Source organism: Dermacentor silvarum, chromosome 10 (assembly GCF_013339745.2).
Source record: "Dermacentor silvarum isolate Dsil-2018 chromosome 10, BIME_Dsil_1.4, whole genome shotgun sequence".
Taxonomy (NCBI): domain Eukaryota; kingdom Metazoa; phylum Arthropoda; class Arachnida; order Ixodida; family Ixodidae; genus Dermacentor; species Dermacentor silvarum.
In genome coordinates, this window is record NC_051163.1 from 30,551,060 (window position 1) to 30,566,263 (window position 15,204).

The window sequence follows — 15,204 nt, forward strand, 5'->3', positions numbered from 1 at the left end:
AAAGTACTCTTTCAAAGGATCATTTTATTGCTTTTGCCAGAAAAGGGTTGATTTATTACCGCAGCAAATGAAAGCAAAGTTTAGTTTCTTCCATTTTTTGCCAGAACCTCAGCTTCACTACCTATGTGTGACGTCACACATTTTCAGGTGCTTTCTTGTATTTCGTCGGTTTTCGTGCAGTAAATATGCTTAAAACTTCCTAAGCTTAGTCTTGGTTACGTTTCGAACGCAATGTTGCTCTGCTTTACCGATAAACAATCAACTAGAGGCTATCGGACGCTTGCTAACTTTTTAACACTCGATCAAAGTATTGGGTGTACGACGACTTTTCAGGGCGTCTGAGATGTAGGATGTTGTTTGCAATACAACAAGCGAAATGGAACGATTTGGGAGCTTTGTTTTTGGCTTACTGCGATCAATATTGCTTGCAGCGAGAAAAGCGCTGGTCGTCTTGTTCACGAAATTGAATAATTCGCAATGTCACAATTTGTTGCGCTGTATAAAACCGTCTCCTTCATTATTGTCATCAGTGCGAGAGCGAACGTCAAAGCACTCATGGCATTTGCACATCGAGGTAATGATACGGGCCACCTGGCGTCTAAATCCCACGAGATAGAATTTGGGACGTTTGGTTAGCTTATTCGGGGACATCACCTATAAGCATAAACAAGTTGCGCTTCTGCATGGGTACACCGCGCTATCTCGTGATTTAGTCTGGTCTATTTCGTTTATTTTGAGAAAAATGATAACAGATATTGATGTTGTTTCCTATTAGCGTGAAAATATATTTATCGCCTGTTTCACGCCTCAAATAATTGGTGCCAGTAGGCCGTACTGTACTCTTTTTTTTTTTTTTTTTTTGCTTTGTGATGACAAAATTGTGGTCCTGTAGGTTTTGGTTGTCTTGTCTTTTCATATCTCCTCTGCCCTGCTGCAAATTGCGTTGTCATTCAATTGATGGACCTATCTGACTTGTCTTTAAGCTCTGACAAAAAGTAGCTCTTTCGCGTGTCTCAAAACACAATTTGGAAGCATTGAGTCAACGGATGACATTCTCTAGCACCTAAGACACCTTTGTCCTTCTGTCTTCTTTTTTTTTCCTTGTTGTTGCCACTTTTCACCATAAAACTAGTCCTACGAATGTTATTTTGTAGTCACAAATTCTCTCCGTCAAAGAAAGAAAACAAGGGTCGCTGGTTGTTCCATAGTTACCGAGCAGCTGATTAGTCGCTGTTCATCTCTTGACAGTTTAAACATCGCATTCTATCTTCCCCTAAGACGTAAATCCCCTAGCGGTTCAATTCTTTTAGCAGACGTTAATCTGGATGCTTTCAGTTCTCAATATAAGACCATCCTGATGGCGTCATGCACTATCTTTTTCTCCTAAAACACAGCTGAGTCAGTTCGGAGCTTCGCCAAAGATAACATGTGACAACGGCTACTACCCCATCCACGAAGCGGCAAAGAATGCATCGGCGAACGCTATCGAAGCATTGCTGGAATGGGGTAAGCGGACCTACTTCTATTCCGTCGTTCAATAACTTCGTCTTGTACGTTTTAGAGACAGCGACCATTTCAGGCCTCGAAGAGACCGTACGTAACACTCGGGTCACAGTCAAGCTGAAAATACAAGCAGCAATTATTTCATGCTCGGGCAGAAAGCTGTGCCCTTTTATGGATATACGTGGTACAAACTGCCTTTACATCTAAACACCAATATACAATGCTAATGATCCAGGGGCTTTCGCCATCTGTTTACAGTTTGGCGGAGTTTCACAGCCGCTTTTGTACGACACAGGTGGGCATGCACTGGTATGCTCGGCATCAAGCTGCAACGCAATCTGCGTAAAAGTTCCCAATTTCACTTTAGAACATAATTATCAATGACTGCAAAATAAAAGCTAAATTGTGTATACCTCACACGAACAGGCAACATATTTATTTTAACTAATAATTTGTCATTGTTGTTCCTCATGTCTACTGTCACCGGCTCTACGTTGGAGGGCAGTCGTAAAGAGCAGCCTGCAATGCAGGTTGCGTGCAAACCCCAAAGCGGCCGAACGACAATAGCGTGCATGCGTCGGTCAGACCATGCAGGCAGCGTCGGTGATGAACGATCATTAATAAACAGCCAGCACGTTGACCCCTGGTACTTTCGAAGAGAGTGAGGGCTCGCTTATAGAGCGTCGCTGTCCTTGAAGTATATGTGTTACTCAAATTGGCATGCATATGCGAAAGATATTTCAAAGCGAAGACTTGTCGCCGATTTCCAGGCGCTTTTTCGTATACGTAAGTGGCGACCTCTAACGACGAACGCGTTTAACGGGATGGCGACATCTAGGAACGGTGCAGCGAAGAAGTAGTTTATGAGTTTACCGTTTCGAGCATAGGATTTCATACAACAAATACTTGAGGGAACTGTGGCGTCAGTGTTTACGGTAGCTGCAAGAAGCGTGATTGAGCAAACATCGGATTGGTGGTTAGTGCATAGATTTGCCTAAACTCCGTCCTTATGGCTTTAAACGGCTTGTGCGGATTTCGCAAACTCGTCATTTTCAACAGAGTACGGTGTTATAAATAATTCGATAAATATTCATGAAACTGTCCGACGGCAGGATTCGAGCACAGGATCTCTAGCACACAAGCCTGATACTTAAACAGTTATGCCACAGCTGCATGCGTCGACAAGCGGCATAGAACACACTTGCATAGGCATAGAACGAGCCAGCGTGTTCAGACGCTTCGCGCGTTTTGATCCGCAGTTGCACTAGAAGAAACCAACGCATCAGAAATGCCACGAGTACCACACGACCCTATTGACATCACTCACAATTGAAACAAATTGTATATATATGATGTAATGCATGTGAATATGTACATATAATATCCAACCTGTCTATACTTCACCGCAAACAAAATAATTTCTTCGTATAACATGGTGCGCTTTAATACTAATATTTATACCTTGAAAACCAGACTCCATATAAAAACACAAACATGTTTCATGAGCCAATCCCACCAAGAATGCTTCGCATTTATGTAGATCTATAAACTGGAGTTCAGTCTGCCTTTTTTTTTTTCATCGTTCATTTTGTTGTCGTACTTCGACATCCGACAAGTTAGTTCTTCGCAAGAGCCCCACGTGAGTATGGAGAGACTTGAAACGTGCGCTTTTACCGCTCGTGTAAATGGTGTTACCGTTATTGCCTAGTCGCCTAGTTACCTAGTCAGCTAGCACTACATGAGCGGTTTAAAGACCCGCAAAAGTGGTCTTTCATTTCTCGTTCCGCATGAGCGCGCTCTCACGATTTCAGGGACTCGAGTCGCTTTCTATCACAACGAGCGATTGGCCTCAAGAAAGGCATGAAAAAGTGAGCTTCAATGACGTGGCAGGTATTCTTGCTTCTCCATGTACCAGCTAGCTCTTTCCCGTTCAGCAATGACTACGAAGCTGCTAGCTGTCATTAGCATTTCAAATAATATTTTTAATAACGCGAAAATTATTGAGATGTTGGCAACAAGAGGTGGTGCCGGCAACTCCTTTTCACGCTAGAAACAAAGAGGTATATCGTAAGGTAGATAATGAAACGACAGTAAAATAGACACCATATAACAACTTTACTGTAAATACCCAATGTTCGAAAGGTCAACTGTTTACTTAATGTCCGACAATTACTATGAACACACTTCAGATGCGCCAAATGTTTCAATGAAGAAAAATTGCAACAAATCACGGTTTAAGAACGAGGATGCATACAATGTCATTAATGCTGATTATACAAGAAAAAATTATATATTCACTTCATCCTATTATTTATCGACGATATTCCATGGCCTTCAAAAACTATGTAAGAGCAACATGTGCAGGCTCAGAAAGAGAAGCCGTCGGCCACGCTCCCAATGGAATTTTTTAGACTCATTAGGCTAATTCACTGGCGTTCAACTCAATGCTCACTGAAAGCTGCATGACGTGCTCGGAATATTTCTAATCAATCATGCTATTTGAAATATTTTGTAGGTCTGGAACGTTGTGTGCAGTGTTACTTCAAAACAAACTCGGCAATTATATTCGAGCTACATGTTCGATTCGTTTTGTAAGTTTCACTAAGATACAATCAGTGACGTTGGTTCTGGTTCGGGAAACACAACAAAAGAGGCAGGAGTACGGGAGATTGCAATTTCAAACTTGCGACAGAGGCTTCGGTTCCAGACCATCACTAAAATATTCGCGCTTTATTCGTAATCGATCTGCCTAGGACTCGTTAGTTTAGTGCGAAGACGTTGAAGCAGCTCAGGAGGACACCCTGTTGGGCTAGTTGGTCTTGCATTTTAACTATGGTAGATTAGCGCACAGGATAGACGTGCAAAAAAAAAAGAAAACAGAGAAGGACAAAAAAACAAAAAAAATACTAACAAGGGCTTTCTTCTTCGCTTTTACTTTTGTGTGTGTTCGTTTATCCTTTGCGCTAAGCCCTACCATAGTTACAATCAACTAGTTCAGTCAGGCGCACGCTGGAGACTCTGGATTTGTTAGCGGCACAGAATTCGTTGTAAGCTTTTGTTGGGCACGAATATTTCGATGATTCAACAAAGCTTCTCTAATCGTGTTCGAGAATTAAAGATCCGGATAATGAATTTCCTCGCTATCCAAATCGCTCATCCATAGTTATTCATAAGTATTGTTACGGGGAGTCACGAGCAATGACAAAGACGTTGTAGTGGGGCTGGGTCAATAGCTCTCTTGTCGGACTGAAACCTGCTTGAACCTGTGCGCTTGTGCAGTCTTGACTTGACAAGTGCTAGCCGTTTACTATTAATTAAATACTCCCCATAACATCTTTTTGGTGGAGCTAGGTTGCGTGCTCTATTCCACCCGGCCCTGGATCTTCGGAGCGGACGCCACGTTTCTCCGGCCTGCATGGCCGAAGACAGTACGCAGTCATCGCAGCCCGCGCCCGCGGCACCGGCAACCGTGGTCTTTTCGCATCCCCTCGACCCCGGCACGTTGTGCAGCACGAACAACAATGACGTCGACCATTGGCTCCTATTGTACGAGCGTGTCAGCAAGCACCGCAGGTGGGATGAGACCCTAATGCTCGCCAACGTCATTTTTTACCTGCGGGGCACGGCTCGCGTGTGGTTTAACACGCACGAAGAAGAACTTACAAGTTGGGACGTATGCAAGGAGAAGATGCGCGCATTGTTAGGCCGATTGGCCGCGCGACAAATGACATCCCGGCACGAGCTGGCGGCCAGAGCTCAGACATCCACGGGATCGTACTTCGCATACATCCAAGACATGCTAGCCTTGTGCCGCACAATTGACAACGACATGCTAGAGGCGCACAAGGTTGGTCACGTGCTGAAAGGCATAGCTGACGATGCCCTCAACATCCTCATGTGTAGACACTGCACCACGGTTGACTTCATCATCACAGAATGCCGGCGCTTTGAACGAGCAAAAAGCAGGCGGATTACTCAGCGCTTTAACAGACTACCGAACACAGCTGCGACCTCCTCGTGCGAAAATCCGGTGACACCCCCTCCGGTCTCGACGCCTAAGAGAGAGAGATAACTTTATTGGGTCCAGCGGTTTGGGGACTAGGCCCCCGCCTAAACGGCGGCCAGAAGCCCTTGGGCCCTGGCGGCGTCTTCAGCCAGCTGGACGGCCCAGAGTTGTACTTCCGGGTCAGAACTGAGTAGTACGGCCTCCCACTGCTCCTCATTAACTATTTTGCGGACCTGTCGAGTCACCTGAAGGCAAGCCCAGAGGATGTGTCTCAGATCCGCCCGTCCTTCACATAACCGACATTTGCCCTCATATTTATCTGGATAATACCGGCTGTAGGCCACCGGGTTCGGACAGGTGTTGGTTTGAAGGAGGCGCCAGGCCACCGTCTGCGGCTTACTGAGTGTTGGGTGGGCGGGGGGATACCGATCCCTCGCCAATCTATAATATTTGGTGATTTCATCGGTAACTAACCATGCGTTCCTCTCTCATCTCTGGGGGAGGCTGCTCTCTGGCTCGGTTAGTGAGTTCTCGAGTCAATGTGTGAGCCGCCTCGTTCCCAGGGAGGGAGGCATGCGAAGGTGTCCAGATAATTTGTACGTGTCTGTAGTCTTTCAAATTGGTTAAAATATTAATCGCCTCCGGCGATACTAGCCCTCTTAAGAAATTTCACACCGCTGCTTTTGAGTCACTAATTATGTGTCTGGCCGACGAAGAAGCTATCGCCAATGCGATGGCTGATTCCTCTGCCGTTTCTACGTTGTGCGTTCGTAGTGAGCCGCCAGCTGTTATCTTGCCCTCTTTATCAGTGATTACGACAGTCATTTTTTGTTCATTCGGATATATCGCGGCGTCAACGTAGACCACGTCCTATCAACTTGGCCAGGATTGTTCGCCAGGAGCTCGAAGCCATGGCTCCAGCCGCTTATCAGGCACCTGCTCGCGACCATTTGGCGACAATATCCCTCATTCAGGCCGTCGTACGTCAGAAGGTTGCAAATATGGGCGTCCTATTTCCACAAGCCACCAGTTCCGCCCCTCCGCCCATGTGCGCTTCCGGTCCTCCCACTGAACGCCACACCGCCCCAACTATTTCTGCTGCCGCTTACGCTCCCCGGTTCACACTCCGCTACCGAAACCCATCTGAGTGGAGGACGCCTCACGATCGACAAATCTGTTTTTCTTGCTCTCGCGTCGGCCACATCTCACGCCACTGCCGCAATCGTCGGAATTACCGACCAAGCTTCCCCGGTGACCGCCGCCAAGATCGTGGCCCGTACTACAGCACATCTCTTCTCGCCGACCAACTTCCGGCCCGTGATCCTCACCGTCTTTCTTCGCGCTCTGAATCGACCTACGCCGATATTGCCGCACAAGGGCACTGGTCCAGCTGATCGCCGTCCCCTCGGAGTCGCCAGTCGCGCTCCCCTCAACGCCGTCGCTCTCCTTCTCCGGCTTCCTCTGGACACCACCCGGGACGGACGAAGAACTTTTATTCAGGTCCTGAGGAACTGCACCACCCGGGAAACTAGCCAGTGCAGCTCCGGGAGGTGAGGCTGCATTGAAGACAAGAGAGCCGCTGACCCAGCCCCACTACAACGTCTTTGCATTGCCATTGCTCGTGACAGTTTAGAGAGGCTGGTGCTTTTGTAACGGCAGAAGCCCTTTGACGCCATTGCTCCTGTTACCTCTTTCCCGCGTGCCATTTCTGCATGCTGGTACGCGTGCCATGTCGTCATCGAGAACGAATATCACGGTTGGCACGTTTTCTTTTTGAACGGCAAATGCAACATACGTTCATAAGCCCACTGTCGACGATTAAAGAAAAAAAAAAGACTATGTACATTTCTTTGCATACCTTGCGACACGACGCGCCTATAGCGACAGTCTTTTGTGTATGCGTATATTGCATCCATAGACGTAGCAAAATTAATTCGAATCTGCATACGCTATGTACGGACCTATAAGGCCTTATAATCAAGAGATATATCTGGAATGAAGGAGCTTGATGTTTAATAACTATCATAAGAAAAGAACAAGCGATGAAGTCAAGGAAGGCATAGGAGAAATTAGCAGTCTTTTTAGTAATTGAACTGTAGAATTATTAATGTTAAACCAAATGAAAGTGAAGGAAAGGCAATTTGGCGCCAGGTGGAAGCCGGAACCACAACCGCATTACTCGTACGATGCTCAACCAGTTGAGCTTCGGAGGCAGCTCTCACTCGGTCTACTTTCTGGGCTATTTGCGCACGTGTATAACATATATCCCTGGCAGTGTGGTCTCGCGCCATTCATGATCAATACGTCACATGTCGCACATCCTTTTAACCACAGGCGTCACGTACTACGCTATGTTGAGAAGCTCGTCGCAAGTTTTGCCTCTCGTTCGTAATTAATTCCACGTTTTGAATTTTTTCAAAAATCAGTCAATCATCTCCACGCTTTCTTTCGCTTCATTCGTATAGGTGGTATCCACAAGCGTCATCGAGGTCGCCATATTATTGTGCAGACAGCACAGTTAAAAAGCGCGCGTTATCTGGATTCGCTTATCTCCAGAAGCACAGTGGAAGCTGTGAACAGGACTCCAAAATGGCGCACATTACGTCACGTGAATACTCCCTATAACCGTTGACGTTAAGCTCCCCTTTGTTTGTGACGTGGTCTGGCCTCATGAACTTCATCTCTTGCAAAAGAGTCGAAGCTCAAGCGTCTCGTCACGGTCTCACAGCATTTCATTCGCGCACTCATCGCAAGTCTCCTATTTGTGGGCCTTAACGCTGCAACTCCGTCTCTTCTTTCTCTAGCGGGATGTCGGCGCTGGGCCTCCAAAGGCATGCGTCTACTTTAGCGCGAACATTAATTTCGAGGAATCGTCGGGCCCAGTGTGGCAGTCAAGCAGTACTCAATATGGGGCTTCTGACGCATAATGAGTACTGCTTTTTTCAACATTAATACATTTCACTATTGTTCGTCAGTATGAGCCGGTGCATGAGAGATAGTTATCACTGGTGTCGAGAGCATTGCGACAGACCCATGGCCGCACCTTTTTCCATAATCAGCTAAAATCAGAAGCAAATACACATCTGGTGAGAACAAGGAGGTTTCAAAATAAAACCCCCTTCGGTGAGAAGCGTTGCACATCCGCTTGAACATAATAAGTGGGACACACTAGTTCATGCAAGTCCGCTCCTCGAACGGTAAAGCTAGACTAAACACGCCGCCAAAAATCACGTGGCTCGCATGTGATTTCGTTCCGAAATAGATTCTCAGCTGCATATGCATAACGCTCGAGGGAACATTTATATTCATCGGTGTTGTATAAGAGCATCCGTTTTGCGTGAATGCGTTCCCACATGCACTTTCGCTTCGATCGCCGCCAACAAACCTGGCCGCTTTGTTACCCAGCCGCTTGCTGCTGGTCTGTGTAAACAGATATAAAGTAGACAGCTTTAGTACCCATCACGCTATGGTAATGCATGCGGAGGAAGCTCTTTGTCAGACTAATTTGGTTGCCGGTTCCGTATGCGACGCAATTCGCACCACTGTCAAGGTGCTTTTTTTTCTTTTTTTTTGTATTTATAGCGAGTTGACCAGAGAGAGGGAGAAAGAAAATGGTAAGGGAAGACAGGAAGGTTAGCCAGTGTAAGTAACGGCTGGCTACCCTGTGCTGGGGAACGGGTTAAAGGCAATAAAGGGTGATAGAAGAAACAAATAAAAAAATAAGTGAGAAAAGTTTACACAATAACGCGGTGCTACGCGCTACAACTATCAAACTCGGTCGCGCAATTCGCAAGCCCTTAAGAACTTGAGAAGAGCCCTTAGGGCCTTGAGTGAGGAAACCCGTCTGGACCAGTGTCTTAGAGCTTTTTCCTTTGTCAAGGGGCGATCGTCCAGTTTTTCGAGCGCGGTCGCGAGCACTTTTCTAATCACTGTGTCGGAACCGAACGAAAACAAAAACGAAAACCGAAACAAAGCGATATTTTTGACCGGAACGAAAACGTAACCGAAACGTTATGCATTGTTTTGTTTCGGAGTGAAACCTAAATATTTTTGATCGGTTTTCGGTTCAAGGGGAAGTCAGCAATCCGAAAAAAATGACGTCAGGCAACGTCAGAATTAGCGCGTATCTCAGGGGTCCGCATTAGCTCGTATCTCAGGCAAGCATAGTACGAGCGATAGCCTGCCGCTCGGTGCACTAGCAGATCTGCATCATAGCTAAACCAAGGGCTTGCGCGCTAAGAGCTTATCGTTTCGTTTTCTACGGGTGCAACGCTTTGTTACCGAAGTTTTATCCTTCGTTTGTCTTCGTTTGAGTTCGTTTTATCGGAACAGCGGTCGCGAATTACGGCGAGTACACTCGATGACGTGCTGCTTCTGAGATCATGCTCAGTGTCTTGACTCAAGGCACTGAGCATGATCTCAGAATTTAGAATTCAGATAGCAAGGCAAATTAATACTACGTTGTTATCGTTACTTCGGTTCGAAAATTTTTGCATGTGAACCAAAACGGCTATGAACCGTTATGGATCATTTTTTTTTTGTTCCGGAGCAGAACCGGAAAGGAATTTCTTTCAGTGGAACGAAACTAAAACCAGAACGAAAGAAATTTCGTTCCGACAGCCTGCTTAACTTGCCACATTGTAACAGGGACAGCCACAGAGGAAGTGCTTGATCGGAGTTCGCCCGAACCATCTCGTGCATCGCTATAGACGACTGCACAATATTACGTAGTCATCACCAACCCAACTGAACCCATCCCTAACCAATCGCCAACCACAGCACTCGCCAATTCGCAGATGGTCTGACGATCTCATGGCCAACGGGATCTCGCGAGAGCGCTCGGCAAGAGCATGCAAAGCAAGCACGCAACAAGAGATGCGTGCGACGCAGACAACGCGTGACTACATTGCAGTTGTGATCGACGCATGCGCACCGTTGGCGTGCTACTGTCTTGCGTGTGCTAAACTAAAGCTCTCTAATGCTGTTCACTCTGCTGCGACAGTGCGGTGTATGCGAGGTTTTGCTGCTTAGCACGCGTTTGCGGTTTCGAATCCCTGCCCTCAGATCACGGTCTAGTTAACAACAAAAATATCCAATCGTGTGCTTAGATGTAGGAGTACATTAGAGTGCCCAAGGTGGTCAAGATTTTCCCCAAATCCCTCCGTTGGGGTGACCGTGCATAATCTCCGTGCTGGTTTGGGCTGTTAAGCCTCGATCCATCAGTCAATCAGTCAACAAATGCTTGAACGGCACGATCGAGATAATATGGATACGCACATAAACGAAAACAGTGCGCAGTCTGGTGAAAAGATTGAAGCGAGCACATCTACGAAAATGGCCGTGTACGAACTAGCTGACCTCCGCGCTTACGGCCGCACTATGTCGACAAACACTCTCTGTCTAACTTCGGAACACGTGTCGAGCGCTTTCGGCGAGACCTTTCCGACGTGCGCCCAGCTTTCAAGCTGTCAATTGCAGTTAGCCGGTCACGATGGCCGACTAAACTCGTTGACGATGACAGAATTGAAGCGCTCGCAAGCCGGTCACTGTTTTCCCATGTAAACACAGTTCCACTGTGCCTGCACACTGCCGCGTCCTCGCGCCGGCTACTGAATGATTAAAACGGGGTAATTTCGAACGTTCGTACGTCTACGAGCGTGCGCGTGCAAGCTCTGCTTAATACACTTACGGCACCCTGAGTAGGCGCAGCCACGTAAAGGTCGTTGCACTTTGACGGCGCCTGTCGAGGACAGCTTTTGAGTGCGTCGGGCGTTCGGCGCCGGTTGACATGGCGCGTGTATACTGTCAACGCCGCTAATTGTTGTCGGTCCGATCAGCTGTCATGACCAGAGCACCATGACTGGCGACCGGTTGCAATCAGTGGCCACACATCACGCTCGTATGACCAGTTGTCGCTAAAACAACAACAACAAAAGCTACAAGCGGTTCGCTTGAAAAGGATACTGAAAATTCTTGAGACCCCAAGTTTGTGTCTCTTGGAATGGTTTCTCATGGCATGACCAACACCACTCACGCTTTTCCGTGTGCAAGTACACCCATTATTTTTTCTTTCTTTCTTTCTTTCTTTAACACCCGTTGACCATTAATGGGTGGCGAGTAAACCCCTCCCCCTTTTTTGTGCACTACAGAAACATTCTGAAAGAGCAGCAACGCCATAATCCGAGGTTCTATAGCTTCTCGCTCTGTTGGCATCCTGAGTCACTTTATTGATGCGGCAGTATTGGCGCGGACGGCTTTACGACTCTCGATGAGTCGAGGTATCGACGAATAATAAATATAAAAACAATTATTTGGCCGCGTACGCGAAAATTCACGGCGATGAACCGTGCCGTGGCACTTGCAAGGGCTCTTATGAGCCACGACATGAAACTAACGAGTATCTGGAACTTTTATGGGTTTTTTTTCCCCTTTGCTTGTAAACTGCCACCGGTTAGGAAACTGGTGTCGGCCCGCCGAACAAAATGCACGTAAAAGAGGGAAAAAAATACGCTATGCAACCCTAATCTTTGACTTGGGTGTCTCTTAGTGGCCATCGCACCTCGGCGTTGGTGTTCTGTGCATTGGTGTACGGTAATCAATGATTTCTAATTATTTCATTATTCCAGACACTTCAGTAACTCAACGTGTAACTAAATTTTTGCTCTGATATTATATCTATAATGAAATGCACGAATTTTGAACTGTACTATTTTTTACAGTTTTTTTCTGATTTATCTTGAATTTCGTCCCCTGCCCTCTCAGGAGGTGAACCGGAAGTCAATTGATTCTAATTATTCCAGATACTTCAGTAACTCTACTTGTAACTAAACTTATGCTCTGATATCATATCTATAATGAAACCCACGAAGTTTGTACTGTACTATATATATATATATATATATATATATATATATATATATTGTCCCCGGTCGCCTCAGGAGGTGAACCGGAAGTGCTGCGCAAGAAACAACCGTGTCACTCGATGCTCGTGCGACTAATAAGTAGTCGGGCTGAGCACGGTAGCTAATCTTTTTTTTTTTTTTTTACAGGTAAGGGCAAGTGTTCGGGAATTTCATTATTGGTTACTCATTTCAACGTATTCCGGGGCCATCGCAGGCGCTCTTCAGCAACCATTGGCCCTAGCGCCATAAAACACCATGTATCATAATCATCAACAGTTAATGCACAGTGTAGGCTTCCAAAAGTAGGCTTGCAGAACTACAGGCGTGTTACAACCAACAGATTTAGAAACTATACAAATATGGGAAAGAAGGTTACGAAGTTACATTTGGAATCAAGTGCGCTGAAAAATTTAGCTAAACGGCCATGTAACACTTTTTATCGAAGTCCAGAAATGCATTTGATGTTAAAATGCACTATTTCGAAAATTCTCTACAGAAAAAAAAATACATCAATGCGTTCAATAGAAGTGGAGTTATTGACCATCAAAGAAAGCTTTTCATCCCCTCCCGGTGCTCGCGCTTCGTCTTCAATGCCTTGCACACTGAAGGCTGTGACGGAGGGGGCGTGGCCCACAACTCGTGGCCGAACAAACCTTAATTAATCGTTAGCTTAGCCTAACTTTAGCTTAACCAAAGCTTAACTTATCTAGTGGGTAGCTCACCTATCCGATAGCTAAGTAAGCTTCGGAGCTTGGCCATTTTTTCTTGGCGATTTGTACATGGTTTTTCGCATCAGGTATACTGTGAATGTGACAGCATATGTGCTTGTATTTCGTAGACGGTGGCACGCAGTACCGTAGCGGACGAAGACAACGCTGTGTGCATTGCGGGAAAAGTTGCCTTTAATGCGAAGCATCTTTCTCGAGTGCCACCAGGTTTTTTTCTGCCGTCTGTATGACTATTTTCGCGAAGCAGCTAGAGTCATCAGGCGCGTCGATAGTGCCCGAGGTGCCGGAGAAACACGGTGCGATCACTTATCGCTTGAGACATCCGCACTGGGCTTTTCGGAAATGCGCTGTGGCTTTTTTTTTTCTTTTTCAATTTTAGTTTCCAAGAGGTGATTCTTGACGTTGACGTTAGCCCTAAGCGTCTACCGATCTAAGTGACAATTGACGCCAGGCGCCGTGACGCCAGGACTCTCTATGAAAGAGTGGCTCGCTCCTTTTCGCTTCAGTGAGCCCTGATAGCTGCGTATAGTCCTCCACGTAGGTCTACAGGACCGTTTATCGCCGAAATGCCTCGCCTCAAGACGGTCCTCACCCCTACCGGGTTCGAGGAAAGTAAGCGCGTTAGCCTGCAGACACATCTCGAAGTCGTTATGCGGCTCAGACGCCTGCGTCCCGCACTGCCGCACTGAAACGTAAAACTGATCGCAGGGTATAGGGAGCCTACAAGCAAGCGTTGCATATAGGCTTCCTACGCTGGGCGTGAACGTTACGCAACCGAAATGAAGCAATGGAGAGTTACTCCAATCTAGCAATTACATTCTTTAACATTCTTGAACAACACTGTTCGACAGCCACTGCGTCATTCCCCACTGCACAAACCATCAGTTCGCTCACGTGTTACGACTGGTGTCGCCGTTTTGTGAGAACCCTGGCTTCGTTCTTTTCGTGAGAACCCTTGTTCTAACCAAACAATGCTTCGCATCACGACTTGCCCAAGTTGGGTTGGGCCTACCAGAATCGTGATAAGTAAGGGCTCAGTACGTGGGTGGCGCAACTTGTCCTCGCCTTTTGTACGTGTGGGTTCCAGTGTGCCTAAGAGTGTGCGCAGACTTCGCTTTTTTCTTAACCTAACTCCGCTCTAGATATTTTGGAACGTGAGGTTTTGTCTTGCCTAACAATACTTTTCCTAATATGTGAGGAATATGTGGGAGAAGGACTTCGCTATTATTCGGAAGAATAATCTTACTCTTTTCTTTCCATCTCTATTTTTTTAAATGCAACAGCAGCCTGCTGTTGTTACAGTACATGAGCTTGGGCAGGAGGATTCGGTGAAGCTTGCATATTTTCTTTTCGTTCTCGTTACATAAGCTGCATTTCGAGTTATACCGTGCATTAATTTACCCATGACGTGGGCCTCGGAATTTTCTTAGCCGGCCTATCTGACAGAAATTATGACAAAGAAACAACATGCTCACTTTGCAATAGCGCCGAAAACTTGCAAGAAATATATTTCAGTACAATTTGAACGATGATAACCTTAAATACAAACCTGCCACTTATCTCTGTCCTTCACTCGCGATACCAACATGGCATTATCATCCATATACACTGACATCTCTGTAAGCGCGTACTGATACCTAGAAACGCGCGTTCTTTCCCCCAAGAAGCTCTGCCTGAAATTGTCGGCCTCACAACATATTTACATATGGCAAACCTCTACACCCAATTGAAACATTCTCCGTTATCGCTGGTGTTTCGCTCTTATATTATGAAATTTGATTGTGTTACCTGTATTAGACTGTATCTTGTGAATAAAACTGCTTGTACAGGATTTTTTACTGTTAACACTATCTGTACGGTGTTTTTATTATATTGTTATGTACTCTAAACCTTGGTTTCTCTCTCCTGCTTAAGCCTCAAATATTGGCTTGCAGTATCGTGTAAAAATCAATCAATCAATTAATTCCTTAATAGACAAAAATAAATAACACATGATACGTTAACACCACATGCTGTGCAAGAGCTTCACGCTAGGGTTATTGAATTTCACTCATGGATGACGAAA

At 46.1% G+C, this 15,204-nt stretch overlaps 1 protein-coding gene across 1 annotated transcript in view; it reads left to right on the forward strand.

The window, feature by feature from the left end:
• The window catches only part of LOC119431445 (transient receptor potential cation channel subfamily A member 1-like), a 172,422-nt gene that overhangs the window by 61,760 nt on the left and 95,458 nt on the right, over positions 1–15,204 (forward strand). Inside the window, 1 exon segment of the mRNA XM_049658137.1 lies at positions 1,395–1,506. Within this exon segment, the coding sequence (XP_049514094.1) occupies positions 1,395–1,506 (112 nt within the window).